This window comes from Muscardinus avellanarius, assembly GCF_963383645.1.
Source record: "Muscardinus avellanarius genome assembly, chromosome: 20".
In the NCBI taxonomy this organism is placed as follows: Eukaryota; Metazoa; Chordata; class Mammalia; order Rodentia; family Gliridae; genus Muscardinus; species Muscardinus avellanarius.
This window is the reverse complement of record NC_137806.1, coordinates 2,679,646-2,700,020: the sequence shown is the minus strand read 5'-3', so window position 1 is coordinate 2,700,020 and position 20,375 is coordinate 2,679,646. Positions and strand designations below refer to the sequence as shown.

The following is a 20,375-nucleotide window of genomic DNA, read 5'->3' as shown; positions in this document are numbered from 1 at the left end:
CTATGATGGAGGCCTGGGTCCAGCCTGTGTTTGGAGAATCACACGTTCACTTCTGATATCCTTTACCAGTGTCACCATGCTGGAGGAGAGCCCCTTCTGTGGATTGCTCAGCACAGGAAGGCTCCTCCCTGTGCCTGCGTCAGGCCAGCTGGCTTTGTGTTGGGTCCGGCCAGTGGGAGGCAGCAGCTGGAATTGGGAGGGTGGAGGAGAAAGAACTTAGGATCCCTTTGCTGGTCTCCTCCAGCCTCTGTGTGAGAATCCCTGCATCTTCACTCAGCTGCAGCTGTCACTACCAGGCCCTTCTGCCACGGTCCTGATTTCCCCGGGAACTGGCGGTACTCAAGAGCTGCCCTCGGCTTTTCATTTAAGGTTCTACTGTGGCCAGTCTTTGGAAGACTCACCACCCCCCTCCCCGTCCTTTCAGTTTGCCTGGACTAATTATGAGAGTTTTGTCTGAGCCATCTGGGGGGATTTTTGCTGGGGCCCTGACTGCTCCAGCTGCGCAGTTATTAGATGTGCTTCGGCACGGTCTAACCCCAGCCCCTGTCTAAGTCTCTTCGAGGACCACACATGCTTGTGATGTGATGACGTGCTCTATGCCGTGACGTTGTTATCGTCCAGGCAAGTACTTGTCAATACGAATGCACACACGTTCATTGGGGCAAATCACCTAGTGAAAAGTATATAGTAAAATTAATTATTTATTTACTTCTTTATTTATTGAATGGGGGATTGAACCCAGGACTGTTCTACCTCCAAGCTACACCCCATCCCTATTTTATTTATTAAATTTTGAGACAGGGGTCTTGCTAAGTTGCCAAGGGTCTGGCTAAATTGCTGAATTTGAGCCTCTGGTTCCTTTATTTTCCTATGCTGGCTGGGCATAGTGACACTCGCCTATAGTCCCAGCACTCGGGAGGCTGAGACAGAAGGATCTCACACTTGAGGCCAGCTTCAGAAGCTTAATGAGACTCTGTTTCAAAATAAAATTAAAAAATGAAAAGGGCTGCAGCTATATAGCTCAAGAGGAAGAATGTCCCTGATTTCTATCCCCAGTACCAATATATATTTATGTCATTTACCAACATACATTTTTCTGTTTATAACTTCTGTTCCTTCAGCACTGTAAAATCCATTAACAGCACCAAAGGAAAACAATACAATTTGCATCACTATGGAGAAAATTCTTAAAACGTTTTAATTCCAACAAATGAAAAAGAGTAATATATGTAAAACCTTACTTCCTATTATTGGAGTCTTTATTCAAATGAAACGAATTCTCATTCTGACACTCTAAGAAGAAGAGTGTTTTTTAATTTTTATCTGCAAAATGAAAAGTGCAGTTATTAAAACATGTTCTCATTCCAAGGTTAGAATTCTCCTTAATCTATTCAGAAAGGATGCCAAAAGTTGCAATTTTGTCATAGCCCTCAAAAGTTGTAAGACGGTGGTGGCACTAAAATGAAAAGGCCGGTTATATAGTAATGGTATATGTTTTCCTTCTGAATGCCTAAACAAAAATCAAAAGCAATACATTTTTCTCAGGCATGGTGGCACAAGCCTGTAATCCCAGTCCTTGAGAGGCTGAGACAGGCTGACTGCAAATTTGTGACTAGTCTCAGCAACTTAGCCAGGCCTGCAGCAACCTAGTGACACCCTGTTTCAAAATAAAAAAGAAATATTTTTATATTTTTATTTTCTGGAGGTGTAGCTCAGAGGTAGGTTCAGCCTCCTGTATGTCACACATACGCACACACATACAGACAGAAAAGGAGGTCTTGAAATGTAAACATACATGTATATGTGTTTAAATAAATATAAATAAATATGTATATTTATATACTACATAAAGTTATATATACTAAATTATATAGAGAGACACAAAATGTAACCGCTGATCGTGAACAGTCATGATTAAATCTTAAGCTTGGGGAAATAAACCACTTTTTTTTTTTTTTTTACCTCTTTTGTCTCTTGATGTAAACAAGGCAAACAATCCTATTTTGAAGAATCCAAAGGGATTGCCTCAGAGTCCTGCGGGCCAGCAGATGAGGGCACTGGTGATGATAAACTAGTGCTTTAGAGGATAAAGAAAACTCTCACAGGAACTTCAGAATTGAAATGCATTGAACTACTTAGGTCTGTCAACATTTCACTAGTCAGAGGGACGAGTTCAAAAAGTTCTACCCCATTTGCTGGGTTTTGCTCCTGTAAGGCAGAGATCAACCACCTAGCAACAGCACAAAGGTTTCTGCTCTGACACAGTGAAGCTCATGCTGGCTGAACAGGAAGCAGAGCGGCGTAGGATCAGGGCCGAGCTGGATGGCCTGCCATTCCAGGGCCACCGGGGAGCCCGGTTGGGGAAACTGTACAATTCAGCCCGTGGAATGACTTTTTGTCAGCATTCTTAGAAGCTCAGGTCTCTGAGCGCCTCCGCTGGGCTGTGTCTCCTGCTCGAGTTCAATACAGCTTTGGACACAAACCCACACATCATGCGGCAAAGAAAGGAAAGATGTCACTTTCAATCAGCGCTCCCTTGTGAAAGCTTGGCTGTGCACCTGCTGGGAAAATTGATAAAGCAGAAACTGTGTTGATTAAGATGGAGCATTTCCCTACGCAGCTATTTCAGGATGGGGAAAGAGTGAGCTTTTTGAAACTCCTGATTCTTATACTATAGACAGCAATCTCTTGTTCTCTCTTCTAAAGCCAGTCCTTTGGCATCAGATACTGCCCCAGAAATAACCCAGCACTTTTCTTCTCGGAGGACAGAAATATCCACTTAACAGTCAGGTCATACCAGAGACCTTGGAAAAATATCTGGATCACAAATCCTTGTCGGCCATGAGCAGTGAGAATAATCAGGGCTATGTCCTTGCTAGGATAGCACCGTCCCTGGATGAGCCAACGGGTTGTGCTAGAGGTACAGACCTCGGATGGTAAAAAAAAAAATGCACTTTTCACCTACAAAAGCTGCACACTGGCAGGAGAAACGTAAAAACAATTTCACAGCCGAGTGTGCCAACAGGTCACGAGGTCACGAGGCTTTCTCCTGGGAAAGGAGCAGAGAAGGAGCAGGAGGCATCACTGTGTTCTTGTGTCCAGGACCGTGTTGGTGCATAGGATAAGTGGGGGTGCCAGCTCTGGCCCAAGACAGCGAGGAGGCTCGGAGCCTGGCTTCCCCACTGTCATTACACTCCCCGGCTGCCTAGATTGCTAGAAAGTAAGCAAGGCAGAAAGTACTAATGCGTCCTGACCCAGGGGAGGGAGATGAGGAGACAGGGACATTCCTGCGGAGGACCCCTTGTTGAAAGCAGCAGTTGACTCTGCTTTTTATTATAAAGGATATTATCATGTTCTATGTATTATAGCTTTTTAAAATATCTCGTTTTAAAAATGCGTTTCTATGGGACAGAAACAGCACCTGTTAAATACAAAAACTAAAATAAAAACTCTTTTTCCCAAGGCAATTTTTTCTTGAATCATCTTTATTATTATTAGCACTATCACCATAGTTATTATTATTGTTGTTATTGTTACTACTAGAGGCGTAACTGAGGGGTATTCTACCTCTGACCTACACTCCCAGTCATATTCTATTTCATTATTTCATTATTTATTTATTTTTTGGTGGTACTGGGGGTGGAACCCAGGTGCTTTTCTACCTCTGGGCTATACTCCCAGACCCATTTTATATTTTATTTGGAAACAGGGTCTCACTAAGTTGCTGAGAGCCTAATTAGCTGAGGCTGGCTTCGAACCTGTGCGATCCTCCTGTCTCAGCCTCCCAAGCGCGGGGATTCCAAGCCTGTGCCACCACGCCCGGCCTATTTCATTATTTTTGATACAGGATTTCATTAAGTTGCTGAAGGACCTCACTATGTTGCCAAGGCTGGCCTCGAACCTGGAATCCTCCTGTCTCAATCTCCCAAGTACTAACTACAGGCAAATTTGAGTACTAAAATCTACTTTTCATAGTTTTATTTGTATCCTACCAGGATCCTTTTTTGGTTTTCACGTACACACAGTTATATACTTTCTTCTCATTGGAATGAGAACGTAAAGCTGGGTGTAGTGGTGCACTCGTAATTCTAATACTTTGGAATTTTGGAGTTTGCCTTTTTTCACCTTACAATAAACTCTTCTGTACCAGGATATACCTTCCATTAAAAATGTTGCATAGCAGTCCACTATATTATATTACACACCCGAGTTTGCTTTCAATATGGTGCTGATGCATAATAGCAAAAATGGCCTCATTTTTATTTTTCATTCATGTTTGGAGGCTACATTCCTAGCACTGAGAGTTGGCTGCTATAAGACTATGTACTTTATATTAACATTTTAAATGCATACTGCCACTTTGCCTGTATTAAAATTTTGCTTTTTCCCCATGTTATATATGTAGTTTTCTGAAAAAATTATATTCCCTTTAGCTGTGTATAAAAGGGCTGGCGCGTCTACATTCTTTTTGTTTTTTATTTATTTATTTATTTTTACTAGATATTGAATCTAGGGGCATTCTACCTCTGAGCTTCACTCATATCCCCCGGCCCTATTTTAATTTTTGTTTGTTTTGAAACAGGATCTCACTAAGTTGCTGAGACTGGCCTTGAACCTGTGATCCTCCTGTCTACATTCTAATGAACACTGGCTATTATTAAAAATATATATATTTTTGGCAACACTGATGCCTAAAACTAGGCATTCAATGGCTTATCTTGCACTTATTTATTAATGTAGTTGTTTTCAGATGTATGGTAACCATTTATAGTCCATTTTCTGAGAATAATCTTTGTCTAGTTATTGATTGCATAATTTATACTGCTTCGAGGCTACATTATATGTATTATAGCTCATTTCTTTTTGTGCTCTATACTGTGTATTTTTATCTACTTTTTTTTGTGGTACTGGGGATGGAACCCAGGGGCATTCTACCTCTGAGCTACACTCCCACCCCTAGCCCTATTTTTTATTCTTTATTTTGAAACAGGGTCTCACTGAGTTGCAAAGGGCCTCAATAAGCAATAGCTGACGCTGTCCTCAAGCCGTGATCCTCCTGTCTCAGCCTCCCAAATGCTGGGATTACAAGTGTGCACCACCATGCCCGGCTTTTATCTACTTTTAAATTTTATTTACAGTTTCTTGTGCCATATTGCAGTTTTAGTTTAAGCACCATCCATGTGGTCAAATTTTAATATCTGTTCACTTTTTTATGGCTGCTTAAAACAGGCTTTCATACTTCAAGAAAACTTCCCCTTATTTTTCTCCAAGAATGTTCATAATGATGCCATCTTTACATATTTAATAATTCTGAAATTATTTATTGTGCACAAGCTACAACGGTCCTAGTACCGATTCTATACTTGCACCTGCCTGTTCCCAGTAACTTGACCTGTTTTATACAGAGATTCTTCATTCTGCTCCAATAGTCTATTTTTCCCAGTGTCACGATGTTTGTTCTAAATGATTTCATAACCGGCTTTAATATCAAGTAGAGTAAATGAAAATACTTGACTTTAAAATCCATTTATAAAAACAAACATAACACATTAGTTGGATTTAACTAACCTATTTAATTAATTGGCTTTCACTGGCACGCCACTGAATACTGATAATACTAGGAAGTGTGTGTCTATGTTTTTCTCTGTTCACTCAGGACTTCTTTAAGGTTCTTTGATTTAAGTTTTATAACTTTCTTCTGTAGTTGGTAAATATTTACTGTTGAGTACAGGCCTGTGGACACTGTAATGATTGTTATTTCAAAAAGTAGCTCTTTTCTAATTATCTTATTCAATATTACTACTAATGAAAATGAAATTAACCTAGTCTTGAATAACTATCTCATGTCCATCATTCTGTACATTGTATCACCCTACCAGTCCTCTAGTTCAGTTGCTTAGATTTTCTAGACTGTTGATAGCTGAAAAATTATTTGTGCTTTATTTCTTGTCCTTTAGTCTAAAACAATGTGAATTAGTGTATAATTCACATTGTAGAAAACGGTTTCCCCCTTATTTCTGGTGTTAAGCAAAATACTCTCACTTAAACAATATTTATATTTGACTTGACAGATAAGATAGCATGCATTTACTTTGTGTAGCATAGTGTTTTAAAATACAAATACATTATGGAATGACAATCCCCGCTCATTCAAATTACATTTTTGTGACCAAAAACACTTTACTCTCATAAAATTTTCAAAAACAGTACATTATTAACTATAGTCATGATATATTTAGGATTTTGATAGAAAACTTTATTTTGGAGAGGGAGAAATTACATCTTTGACTGTAGTTTCTATTATGTCAATCAGTCTCCTGAACTATTATGGCTATTTTGGGCCAATTTTGGCAATTTAAAATTTTTCCTAAAAATTCTCTCTTTCTTATATTGAACTTATAAAAAATATACCTGCATGGTCTCTCGAGCTTCCATAATACTGGCTGGGCTCTTTAAACTGAATTTTGAAACTTTGGAACGATTCTCATTTGCAACACACTCGAATGCTGTTAAAAATATATTTTAAGGCCGGGCGTGGTGGCGCACGCTTGTAATCCCTGCGCTTGGGAAGCGGAGATAGGAGGATCACGCTGGTTCGGAGCCAGCCTCGCTGGCTTAAAAGACCCAGTTTCCAAATTTTAAAAAATATATAAAATAGGTCTCTGAGTGTAGCCTGGAGGTAGAAGGGCTTCCAGGAACCCCAGTACATATATCTATATCTATCTATCTATCTATCTATCTACCTACCTACCTACCTACCTACCTATCTATTTTAGAAAGATACTGAGAAGAGGCACAGCTGTGTCTACCTCAGTGTCTTCCCAAAAGAATTAAAGTCAGAGGCTAGGTGCAGTGGCACGCACCTATAATCCCAGTACTTGGGTGGCTTAGACAGGGGAATTGCAGGTTCCAGGATAGTCTCAGCAACAGTGAGATCCTATTTCAAAATGAAAAATAAAAATAGGTTTGGGGGTGTAGCTCAGAGGTAGAATGCCCCTGGGTTCCATCCCCAGTACAATACATAAATAAATAAATAAATAAATAAATAAATAAATAAATAAATGTTAGAATACAATAGTGATATACACATACCCATATATACATATATATATATATATATAGCAGCAAAATTCATAAAATGGATAAAATACGTAGCATACACACACACACACACACACACACACACACACACCCCAGAATTTTCCTTAGCCATAAAAAGGAACACAATTATACAATTTTCAGGAAAATGAATGAAGCTGGAGATATAATGGTAAGTGAGACCAGTAGGTCTCAGAAAGGCCAGGTCTTATATTTTCTCTCATATGTGAGAACTAGAGATAACACAGGAAAGAAAAAGGACTCCTGATAATTGAGGCAGAGACCAGTGGAAGAGTGGGAGAGAGATGGGGAGGAAAGGGAGAGTGGGAAGGAAAGAGTCCAAATGATGCTATGAACCTATGCGCCGGTTTCACTACCACCCTTACTAGCGTGCATGGGGAGGGCAGCGGGAGGGGACAGGACGGGGTGTGGAGGGAAAGACCCCACGCGACCTGGGCATGGGTGCTTGCGTCACTTTGAACTCACTGTGGCGTAGAAGTGCAATGCGCCAGGGAAACCAGTAACAGTACAGAGAAGTGTGTTATCTTTTAGCCCTCAGCACTAGCATGCTATATTTGAAAACAACGGAGGCATCATCTTACTGTTTGTGTGTGTGTGTGGGGGGGCTACTTGGGGTTGAACCCAGGGGAATTCTACCTCCAATCTACATCCTTTTTTTATTTTTTGACTTGTAAATAGGGTCTTGCTAGGTTAGGGTCTTGTAAGGTGCTGAAGATGGTCTCTAATCCGCAATCCTCCTGTCTCAGCCAGTCAAGTACTGGGATTATAGGTATGTGCCACCACACCTGCCATATATTACATTTTGATGATGTGTTTTATAAATCCCAACTTCTGAGGACTATTGTTTGTGCTACAGAGATCATTAAGTTTGTATCTGATAAATAACTGGTAAATAGATTATTAACACCTTGCATGGAGACACTTTTTTTTTTTTTTTTTTTTTTTTTTTTTTTTGGTGGTACTGGGGTTCCTGGAAACCCTTCTACCTCCAGGCTACACTCCCAGACCTATTTTTATACTTTTTTATTTGGAAACAGGGTCTCTTAAACCAGAGAGGCTGGCTTCAAACCTGCTTGATCCTCCTGTCTCTGCCTCCCGCGGGGATTACAAGCGTGCGCCACCAAGCCCGGAGAGACACTTTTTTTTTTTAATTTGCGGTACTGGAGATGAAACCCAGGGGCATTCTACCTCTGAGCTACACCCCCAGCTTTAGTCTTTTTATTTTTGAAACAGGGTCTCACTGAGTTGCGAAGGGCCTCGCTAAGTAGCTGAGGTTGTCTGTGGACCAGGATCCTCTGGTCTCCACCTCCCGAATGCTGGGAGTACAAGCGTGCGCCATCACGCCTGGTCATGGAGACACATTTTTAAATGTTTTTAAGTAACTAAAACAATTATGAATTATATTTAACAGCAATGCAGAATCACCTTTGAATTGATAGCTCTATCATGGTGGCGAATGTTAGATTCTTAGCAAATATTCATTTTATTTCTTTCCTTAGAAAGAAGTTGTGCAATTTTTTCAGTCATGGAGTTAGTAAGGAGTGGAGTGCACAGCCAAACTGACGCACACCTTGCTCTAGATCTGTGCCTCGGTCTTCTTTTGTATACTGCAAATAGGATATGATTCAGGTACATGTGGGTCTCTAAGAGAGGAGGTTGTAACATGAGAAATGAATCTGTGGGTGTTCAGACGGGACTGAAAATGGGCGAGAGGACAATAGGCAGGCTTAGAGGAGTAAAGTACACTGTTTTCAGGAGCAGTGAACAGGTGGACACGTCGAGAGCTGAGCTCTAGACCTTCCCAAGGCATTTGATTAACTGCTAAATTAGACATACTATCTATCTGCCCTATGCGTTATATTAAGGCCACAGGTGACTGTCATGCAGTTAGGCTATTATTTTAAACATTTCAGTCAAAGGAAAGAAAAGCTCACAGAAAAGTTGGCGACAGTGACTACATTTTTCCTTTTTCTTTTTTGTGGTGTTGGGGATTGAACTCAGGGGCATTCTACTTCTGAGCTATATCCCCAGGACCCCCCACCCCCACCCTTTGCAGTACTGGGGATGGAAGCCAGGAGCATTCTATCTTCAAGCTACATCCCTGGCTCCATTTTTTATTCTTTTTATTTTGGAACAGGGTCTCATTAAGTAGCAGAGGGCCTCACTAAGTAGCTGAGGCTGTTGGCAAACCACAATTCTCCTGTCTCAGCTTCCCTAAAACTGGGACTACAAGTATGTGTGTTACCACGCCCTGCATGTTTTCTATTTTTTATTTTGTAACAAGGCTTTACTAAATTGCTGAGGATGGCCTAGAATCTGCAATCCTTCTGTCTCAGCCTCCCCAAAACTGAGATTACAAGTGTGCACCCTGACCACCTGGCTTCTTCCTTTCCCTTTCAGTAGCCCAAGGCAACAGTTTTCCTAAACCTAGCCCAAGACAATCCTTATCTCTTCCCCATTCTCACTGAATTTCCCTGTATGGATGGATGAAACATCGTTTCAAACTTTATCCAAAGTTTATTTAATTACTTTTTCATCAATGGGCATATATCTTGTTTCCAATATTTTAAGATGATAAAATTCCTTTAGTGAGTAGCCCTGTGGACATTCATTCTCAAAGTTTTAGTTGTACTGAAAGAAAAAAAAAAAAACAATCTAGAAACTGAACCATAAGGTAAAAAAATACATGGATATGTAGTTTTGTTCAAGATTGTCAAATTCACCTCCATAAAAATTACAGTGGTTTCCACTTCCACTAGTATAATGCCTACATGGCTCTTAAGATTACACAATGCTGGCCTCTTTGAATTGAATTCCTGAAAAGTTGGAATGGTCTTCATTTGCAACACACTGAAGTGCTGATAAAAGTATATTTTTGGAAAGAGCTGGAAAGTGGCATCTTTTATGCTTCTAATTGCTGCACTGTTATGAATGAAGTGTAATTTTTTTCACATATTTGAGCATAGTGGTGGATAGTTTCATGTGCTAATTTAACAATGCTAAGCAATGCCCAGATAGCAGATAAAATATATCTTCCAGTTGTGTCTTTGAGGTTTTGTTTTTAAAGTAGCATTTTAACTACCTCATTATGATATAAAATTACAATGTGCCAATTTAAAAGTAATGGGTAAAACAAGATCTCTTCTTATCAATGTGATATCTACCATCTCCTGGCCCTGGACATAACCTTGGTTTCCTGACACTCAATCACTGGAATTTAAATGAGCAGCTCCCGATTCTGAAGCTTTCCTCTCTGGACTGGGGATTGTGTCATTAGTTCTCCAACATTCAAACTCAGACTAAATTATACCAACATCTTTCTTGGTTGTCCAGCAGGTATAAGGTATATTGTAGAATTTCATACTTATGTGAGCCAATTTCCATATTAATCTCCTCTTATCTATCTTAAAATATCTTATTGGCTGCATTTCTCTGGAGAACTCTAATACAAACATTATTTTAGGCATTTTAAAGTAAATATTTTTCTTTTTTTTTTTTTGCTATGGCATTTGGGCTTTTTTGAATTCTAAATTAGTTATTTGTAAAAATGTATTAGGTATATCTAAATATTTTCTACATATGATACACTTTTCCCCCCCTCAGGTTGGCATTTGTCTTTTTACTTTCCAGGATTTTCTATATATACTAACATAATAACATAATTCTCAGGTTTTTTTTTTTTTTGGAGGGGGGTTAAATTGTGCTGGTGTCTCTAAGAATTCAAATTTAGAATGTCCTCCTATCCCTCATGGAAACAAGGTAGCAATGTTTGAAGCAGAGCTTGGTTGCTAAGGAGGGGTCCTTGGGATGTGGCCTTGGGAATTATATATCTCCCTCCTCCCCTTGATCTCTTGACTTCACGCCTCTTGGATGTGAGACCAAAGCCTTGCACACTCTCTCTCTCTCTCTCTCTCTCTCTCTCTCTCTCTCTCTCTCTCTCTGCTTTCCACTGCCATGTCCTGAGTTTCTCAGACCTGGCCTCACATGGACTGAACCATCAACTCTCCAAAGCTGGGAGCAAATAAATCTCCCTTCCTCTAGGTTGTGCGGTCAGTTGTTTTGGATGATAGCAGTGAGAATGTTGACTGAATCAGTGACAACCTCTGGAACAACATGAGGCACCAGAAAAAACAGTTGTCACACCAGCCTTAATCTCACTGGAAGTGCTACATTAAGTAGAAATAAATATAATGAACATTTCTATAACATATATGTATGTATACACACATTCACAGCAAATGAATATAAATTTCATTTTATTGTATTTTAAATTTAAATCTATTTATCTATCTATCTCATGGTTTTCTTGGATTATGGCATTAGATGTTAGCTTTGTTTCATCGTTTAGTTTTCCCTGCAGGAACTTCAATACTATGCATGCTCTTTATTTTTCATTTCAACTACTTCCTCAACGCTTCCTTTTAGTTCATCAAATTTTCATTCTCTTATTTATTATTCCAACCTTTGTTAAAGTTTCTTCATATTTTCACATTTAAATCTATGTTCCCTCAGGAAATTATAATCATTTCTTTTTTATTTCATTTCTTTCTTGAATTTAATCAATTCAATTGATTCAATCAATTAATTTGTTTTCTAGGGTTCAGTTGACTTTTAATGTTTTTCTTTGGTCCATTTTTATACTTTAACTTTTGACTATCTCAATTAAAGTGCTGTATATGTGGTTAAATTTTTAAAGAACTCAAAGGCTTTTTTTTTTGTACTGTGGATTGAACTCATGTACATTCTACCTCCAAAAGGCATGCCCAATCAGATTTCCCTTTTCATTTTGAAACAGAGCTTGACTAAGTTGTTGAGGGTCTTGCTAAATTACAGAAACTGGCCTGAAAATTGTGATCCTCCTGCCTCAGCCTCCCAAGTACTGGGATTATAGGTGTGCACCACCACACCTGGTTTCTTCAATGTTTTATTTTTAAAAAAAGGTATTTAAGTCAGTTAGAAACTCGAGTGGTTTTTTTCCCCCACTTTGTTTTTGTTTTGGGGGAAGAATGGAGAAAAAGCATTTATGAGACTGACACACTGCCTACTGCACTAAGAAGGCACTTGAGAAAAAACATTTATAAGCTGACTTTTTTTTTAAAACAGTGGCTTGTTTAAATAGACATTGCAATTTTTTGTTTTATGGCTTAGTTTAGAAATTTGAGGTCATTTACAATATTTGTAGTTTAAGAGCACCCTCTTCTGTCATGGCAGCAAGTGGAATTATGTAATGAATGACATTTTTGAGTAATCTGCTTTTATAATAATGAGCACATCATATTCTCACTTAATACATCTTGCTGCATATTTAGAAATTATTCACTAGTTTATTGTGATTGTTAGTCCAGCCTAGAGTGAGGTCATTAACTCATATATATCACAATGCACATAAGAGCATATTTTGAAGTATGGATAATTTATTTAAGGTGTTAGGACCTTCCACTTGCATGCATGCATTGATTCATTCATTCATTCCTTCATTCATTTTCTCTCAGAACATTATTCAGAGACACTTGCAATGTCAGGTATGTATTAGGCATTAGTAATGAAAATATATTGGAAAAGTGACCTTTATTTTCTAAGAGTGATCCACTTTCAAATGTGGCCAGGTTTTAAAGGTGAAAAGTGAGGAATTACCATTTTTATTGTGCTTTAAATTTCAGGTTAAAGTGCCTTTTTAATATAAGAATTTCTTAGAAATGGCATTTAAAATTTCAAAAGGTTATTTTTTCTTTTATCATTTTATTGCTGACTTCTTGTTTTATTAGAACACAAATATATAAATTGACTGAATGAAAACTTCTCAATTTTATTAAGGGTTCAATTTTAGACAAATACCTAATTATACTGTCAGTATATCTCATGAATATGAGAATAACACATACTCTTTATTTGTATCAACAAAGTACAGTGAGGTATAAAATATAATTGTCCATATGTACTTTTTGTTTTTGTTTTGAGTATTTATAAGTTAAATATTCTTAGGATATTCAAGAATTTTTGTCTTCCATTTTTTAATATGTTGTTTGATGCATAATGATTTTTTGCTTATTGTAACATTTAGAGAGTTTATTTTAGTTTTACCATATATCCCCTTTAAAATGTGCTTATACTATAATTTTGTTTTTAATATTGGCAAGGTCATCCCATTTTATTTTTATTTTTATTTGCCAAATTTTAAATAATTATTTTATTATTGTTCCAGTTCTTCTTCTAGGTATATTTTTGTCTAAAATTTAACATAAACAAAATATACATAATAAGTTATATAAAAATATACTTATGTCATATATATAATCCTAACTTGATGGTATCTGTTTTGATTGAATTTATCATTTTTACATTTATGGTGATTGTAGATATATATGTATGAATACATTCTTTCTATTTACATTTTGCCATGTTCTTTAATTTGAATTGATGCTGCTTTTTCTCTTCTTTTCCTTCTTGTAATCTCTTTCTTGCTTTTCATATCAAGTTGGAATTCATATTATATAACTTATTTTATTTTTAATAGATCTATTGATGTATCAAAATAACATAAGGATCTAGTGCTTCAGGTGAAGGACATCTGTCCTTTCTTGGCTGATAGTTTGCATTGTTCAGCCTCAAACATGTCCAGCTGTTGGTGATTCTCAAGTAATGGAAAACCATGGTTCACCTAGAAGTTTCTATTTTCATGAATAATTATAAACTCCCAGTAACCCAATGATCCTGCAAAATCTCTCTGCTCTGGAATCTTATAGGTATCATCTGACAGTTCTTTCCCAAGAGGAAATTCAAACCCTTTATTCATAGACTCCCTCTGGGAACCATGAAATTCTTCTACTTTCAAATGGCCTAGTGAGAAATGGTCTTTGGTCTCCTCTCCTTTGTTATTTGGCTACTGCCAAGTGGCAGGGATAATGAGTTCTTACTTTTGAATATGACAGAGGAGGGCTTGACACTAACCACCACCTGTCCACAGTGCCCCTAGAGCTACCCTAAAACTCTGCCTCTAGACTTACTCTAAAACTCTATATTCTTGCCTGGCGTGGTGGCTCACGCTTGTAATCCCAGCATTCGGGAGGCTGAGACCGGAGGATCATGGTTCATGGGCAGCCTCGGCTACTTAGTGAGGCCCTCTGCAACTCAGTGAGACCCTGTTTCAAAATAAAGAATACAAAATAGGGCAGGGGGTGTAGCTTGGAGGTCAAATGCTCCTGGGTCCCAGCCCCAAACCTGCAAACAAAACCAAACAAAACCAAAACCAAAACAAAAACTATATTCCTAAAACTGAGTTTTCATTAACTTTAAATAAAAAAGGAACTCCTATGAAGAAGAAATGAACTGGACACTACAATTAGAAATTGACAGTAACTGCCATTGGAAATAATTCACATTAGCATCATTAAGCCATACTTAAAAAGTTGAACAAGGATAAATGAAAGGATAGATGTTGTAAGAATATCTGTAAATGCAAATAATGCACATACTGAAGATTTCAATGCCCATTATTAGGGGATTAGTGGGGTTAGTTAAGTTATGATACACCCAAACACTGAATTTTGTATGCTATTAAAAAGCATTAAAAAGAATGATGTAACAATACTGACAACTAGCACTCCCCAAGTAGCTTCACTGTGGCAGGTCCTGTCAAGGTAATGGTTTACATACTTTATATATAAACCTCACAATGTCCTCATGAGATAGGTGCTGCTATTTTCTCTATTTTACTGAAAATGTTACTAAAACACAAGAAGGTGAAGAACATTATCCAATACCACGCAGCTAGTAAGTACTGGACCTAGATTCACACCTACTGACATAGAAGAATAGGCGCCCTAATGCACAAAGAGAAGAAAACTCAAGGCACAGCGTAGTAGCAAGGAGTAATTTACATACCTGCAAAACATATGTGTTTGTGTGTATATGTGTGATTGTGAGGGGAAAAACTATCTAAATGTATACAAACCATATACCACACGTGAGTATTGGGAAGTTCTACTTTTTCCCTAATATGCTAATGTGTGTTTTACAAAATTCATTACAATACACATATTTACTTTTGCAGTGCACAATTTTAAGGAAACAAAATGTGAATGAAAGCACTACCCTGTTATAAAAAAGTTTCAAAAATAATAGCACTAATTCTAAGCATTTGCTTATAATGATGGTCATTATAGCTATTTTACTTTTTTGAGGAGTATTACTATTAAAAATAATACTCAGCCAGGCATGGTGGTGCATGCCTATAATCCCATTACTTAGGATACTGAGACAGGAGAACTGCAAGTTCAAGGCCAGCCTCAGCAACTTACACCCTCAAGAGCTTAGTGAGACCTTGTTTTTTAAAAAAAAAAACAGGGCTGAGGGTTTAGCTCAGAGGTAGAAGACCCTGGGTTCAATTCCCAGTTCTGTACACGTGTAAAAAAAATTAGAATATTTGGCATCCTCGGTAGTAAATTAATTTCTACACCTTCTCCATTGATTGTCTTTCTTAAGAATCATTCTCCCCCAATCCGCGGTCACATCGACTCCCTAACTGTTTCTCTTTCACTAGAGAGAAACAAATTGAGTTCTTCACCATCTGGCTTTCTTTCTTTTTTTTTTTTTATTTTTTTTTAGTTTTTTATTTTATTTTTATTTATATTTTTTTAATTGGTGCACTGTATTAATACATCATAGTGGGATACATACTTTCGTAGACATACATGCACACATTGCCCAGTCAGCCCCCACCCGATCCCCACCCCATTCTCTCCCTATCCCTCCCTCCCATGCTTGGCTTAGTGATTGACATCTAGTATTATAGCAATTTATCAAAAATTAAAAATGATAATCTCACATAACAGTTTCATTTGTCTGATACCAAGCTTTTGATGACTTAAAGATAACATTTCAATATTTCTTTTTGCTTTCTTTCTTACCAGAGAATCTATTTTTTCTATTTTTTAGGTGAAACTATCATATATTTATATATTTATTTTTCAGAAAAAAATCTATCCTAATATGGAATATGGGCTCTAGGTACCCACAAAGATCTTGAAAAATAACAAAGCTAGAAGATATATATTTTCTGATTTCAAACCATATAAAGCTACAATAATTGAAACAGTGTAGTACTATTCTACAGGCAGATATATAAACCATTGGAGTTAAATAGAAGCCTAGAGCTAAATTCTTTCCTATATTGTCAAGTTATTTTTGACAAGGTTTCCGCGAACATTTGGTGGTAGAAATAATAATCTTTTAACTAAATATTGTTGAAAAATAATAATTACATGGAAAAGAATAAAATTGGACCCTTACCTAATCCCATATACAAATATTAACTCAAAATAGATAAAAGACCTAAATATAAATCTTAAGACTATATACTTTTAGGAGAAAATCTGGGTCATAAAACCTCACAACATTGAAATCGGCAGTGATTTCTTGGTTATGATTTCAATGGCACAGGCAACAGAAGAGTATACAAACTCCCCAAAAAATAAAAAAAATATTGTATATCCAAAGACAATGTAAACAGAGTTAACAGTTACTAATCGAATGGGATAAAATATTTCCAAATGCTATATCTGAAGGTATATTAATATTCCAACTAGAAATCCTAAAAATTAACAACAATAAAGGCAAACAATGCCCTTTATTTATTTATTTTTTTTTAGTTTTTTATTTTATTTTTATTTATATTTTTTTATTTTTATTTATTTTTTTTTCATTTTTTTTTAATTTATTTTTTAAATTGGTGCATTGTAGTCATATATCAATCACATTGGAGTACAAGACTTGAGAGGATATACAAGCACACATCATCCAATTAGCCCTCCTCCAGCCCCCATCCCATTCCCTCCCCCTCCCTCCATCCCACACTTCTTTGGTGATTTACTTTGATACATTTGTTTATGTACCTCCTGCATTTTAAAGAGGCTCCGTCCTCCAGTATTACATACCCTCTGATTGGTCACATTAGTTGCTTCACTATAGGGCCCTTTCTATAGCTCAACCTCTTCCTGTTGCCCTTTTCCTCCTAGTTATTGCTGATTAAGAGAAGAGCCTGCCGTGAGGCAAGGCCGGTACTGGGGCCTCCGAGGCCAGGATAAGAGCTTGCTGAGGGGTTAGGCCGGTGCTGGGGCCAACGAGGCCGGCAGCGGAGCCTGCCGTGAGGCATGCCCAGTGCTGGGGCCTCCGAGGCCGGGATCGGAGCATGCCGAGGGGGTAGGCCGGTGCTGGGGCCAGCGAGGCCGGCATCGGAGCCTGCCGTGAGGCAAGGCCGGTACTGGGGCCTCCGAGGCCAGGATAAGCACCTGCCAAGGGGTTAGGCCGGTGCTGGGGCCAGCGAGGCCGGCATCGGAGCCTGCCTTGAGGCATGACCAGTGCTGGGGCCTCCGAGGCCGGGATCGGAGCCTGCCGAGGGGTTAGGCCGCTGCTGGGGCCAGCGAGGCCGGCATCGGAGCCTGCCGTGAGGCAAGGCCGGTACTGGGGCCTCCGAGGCCAGGACAAGAGCCTGCCGAGGGGTTAGGCCGGTGCTGGGGCCAGCGAGGCCGGCATCGGAGCCTGCCGTGAGGCAAGGCCGGTACTGGGGCCTCTGAGGCCGGGATCGGAGCCTGCCGAGGGGTTAGGCCGCTGCTGGGGCCAGTGAGGCCGGCATCGGAGCCTGCCGTGAGGCAAGGCCGGTACTGGGGCCTCGAGGCCAGGATAAGAGCCTGCCGAGGGGTTAGGCCGGTGCTGGGGCCAGCAAGGCCGGCATCGGAGCCTACTGTGAGGCAAGGCCGGTACTGGGGCCTCCGAGGCCAGGATAAGAGCTTGCCGAGAGGTTAGGCCAGTGCTGGGGCCAACGAGGCCGGCAGCGGAGCCTGCCGTGAGGCATGACCAGTGCTGGGGCCTCCGAGGCCGGGATCGGAGCGTGCCGAGGGGTTAGGCCGGTGCTGGGGCCAGCGAGGCCGGCATCAGAGCCTGCCGTGAGGCAAGGCCGGTACTGGGGCCTCTGAGGCCAGGATAAGAGCCTGTCAAGGGGTTAGGCCGGTGCTGGGGCCAGTGAGGCCGGCATCGGAGCCTGCCGTGAGGCATTACCAGTGTTGGGGCCTCCGAGGCCAGGATTGGAATCCTGCCAAGGGGTTAGACCGGTGCAGGGGCCAATGGCCAGCTTCGGAGCCTGGCGTGAGGCAAGTTCACTCCTGTGGCCTCCAAGGTCGGGACCAAAGCCAGCTTAGGGGTTTGACCGGTTCAGGGGCCAGCGAGACCAGAACTGGGTCCTCCCATGAGGCAAGGCCGCTGCGTGAGCCAGCGAGGTCTGGATCAGTCCACTGAGTAGCCAGGCCACTACTGGGACCATCAAGAGTGGGATTGGTACTTGCAACGCAGCATGCACAGAGAAACATCGCAGAAAATATAAACCATCTGGCTTTCAATTGCAAAAGATTACTTAATTCCATGAGGATGTTGCCAAGAACAAAAAGCTCTTCGCTTGCTGAGTTTGAGATTATCTTCGGTGTGGGGGCCTTTCTAGTTGTGAGGATCAGGGAGGACAAGCACAAACCTCCGTACCCTAAACAGTTGACATTAGATAACATCGTCCATTTAGAGGACACCTGATAGGCATCGTTCACTTAGGATGTCAGTCGCAACTGTAGAAGGTTTTAATAATTAATAGTATGTATCCTGTCTTTCTGTCAAGTAATAGCTTCTGAGAAATTGACTTCCAAGTAAACTGATGTGAGGAAACTTCCAATTTTGTTTACAGGTAAAATTTTGTTACATGACGAATTTGAGAAACAAAACACTTTGAGAAACTCATTAGTAATTTATTTTCACTAATGATCAAGCCGTATTTCAATATAGCTCATAAAATCCTTATTGTTGGTTTGTGGAAATACTTCTTTTAGGAATCGCACTTCCCTAAAATATAAGTATTGACTCATGAGGATATAAGAAATTAGCTACTAGTGCTTTTCAGATACTAAGGTATGTACTTCTTTGATTTAAATATCAACCTTAGATCAGTTTTCTAGTAAGCAAAGTAATATATCCACTGGTATGCTAGATTAATAAATCATAAACACAAATGTAATAGAGTATGTATATTTTCTTTTGAGTTTATGAAACTTTTTTGTATAATTCCCTACAGAGTAAGAGAAAAAATTAATGATCTTTGATATGCAATAGAAGTAATTTCCCAAAGAAACCACAGACCTGCTTTGTTTATGCTTTGAGTATGCAAATGTACTTCTTATCTGTATCTCAACTGTTTTGTAACTATCCATTATCTAAACCAGAAAGTAGTCTTATTTATGAATTAATTTTATTTTTTGTTGTTAGAAAAGAGTTTTCTAAAAGTTTGAAATGAAAAGGGAAAAGCGAATACAGACATTAAGTTCATCTGAAAAAGGAGGATTTTCATCTCCTTCAAAAACCTCATATAAACATTAAAAGAAGTTATAATGAGTATTATTAAAATAATATGTTCACGTAATAGTGTTGAAAAGAATATAAAATCACATCAAATAATTGATACTTTCTGAAGTACCCATATTCCTTTATGTTCTGTACTGATAAATGCAAAAGTGCCATTATTCACTATTTTTACCTAAATAACTCCATATTCATTGATGTTCTATAATCAGCCTAAAAAAAATAAGCAAATCAGCTATAATAACTGTTTAAAAAAGTGTTCTTACCGACACATGGGGCCATTTTTCTCCAATACACAAGTAGCACCATTTGTGCAATAATTGACTGGACACTCTAAAAAGAAGCATCACAAAGATCACAGTTAATTATCAGTGACATTATTAGCAAAGAGGGTATGCTGTTAGTTATTGCATTAAACCGAATTTCTAAGAGAACATAGATAGCTTCTAAGTTGCTAAAAGCAAAAATGTTCTTCCTACGGTACTTTTCTTTACCCCCAGAATTTGTCCCGGATGGTTTTTCCTTCACTTGCCTGAGGGGTTCACAGTAAGAGAAGACTTTCTTTTCAGATTAGGTGCTATCTCTTTATTTAGAACCGGTCTGCACAGCATACTTATGGCTATTCTGACTTTTATTGTTGCCGTGGTTTACCAAAACATGCCTTTCATTCCACACGAGGTCACCACGTCATGGCCGATGAGGCAGGAGAGGCCTTGTCTTTATGACAAAATAAGCCACTGAAGAGCAGGCGTCTGTCCTACCTCGGTCCCCGCCACGTCGGAGCACAGTACAGTCTGTCCTGGTGGACCTGGGTCCTGCTAGGACATTGCTTGCACAGCTCCCTAGTTCTTGTTCAGCATAAACAC

The 20,375-nt window shown here is 39.2% G+C and overlaps 1 protein-coding gene across 1 annotated transcript in view; it reads right to left on the bottom strand.

The window, feature by feature from the left end:
* Nucleotides 1-20,375, bottom strand: part of MALRD1 (MAM and LDL receptor class A domain containing 1) — a gene marked incomplete at both ends in the record, with an annotated part of 671,257 nt that overhangs the window by 100,951 nt on the left and 549,931 nt on the right. Inside the window, one exon of the mRNA XM_080717079.1 lies at nucleotides 19,776-19,842. Coding sequence (XP_080573205.1) covers nucleotides 19,776-19,842 — 67 coding nt within the window. The remainder of the gene's footprint in view (nucleotides 1-19,775; nucleotides 19,843-20,375) is intronic.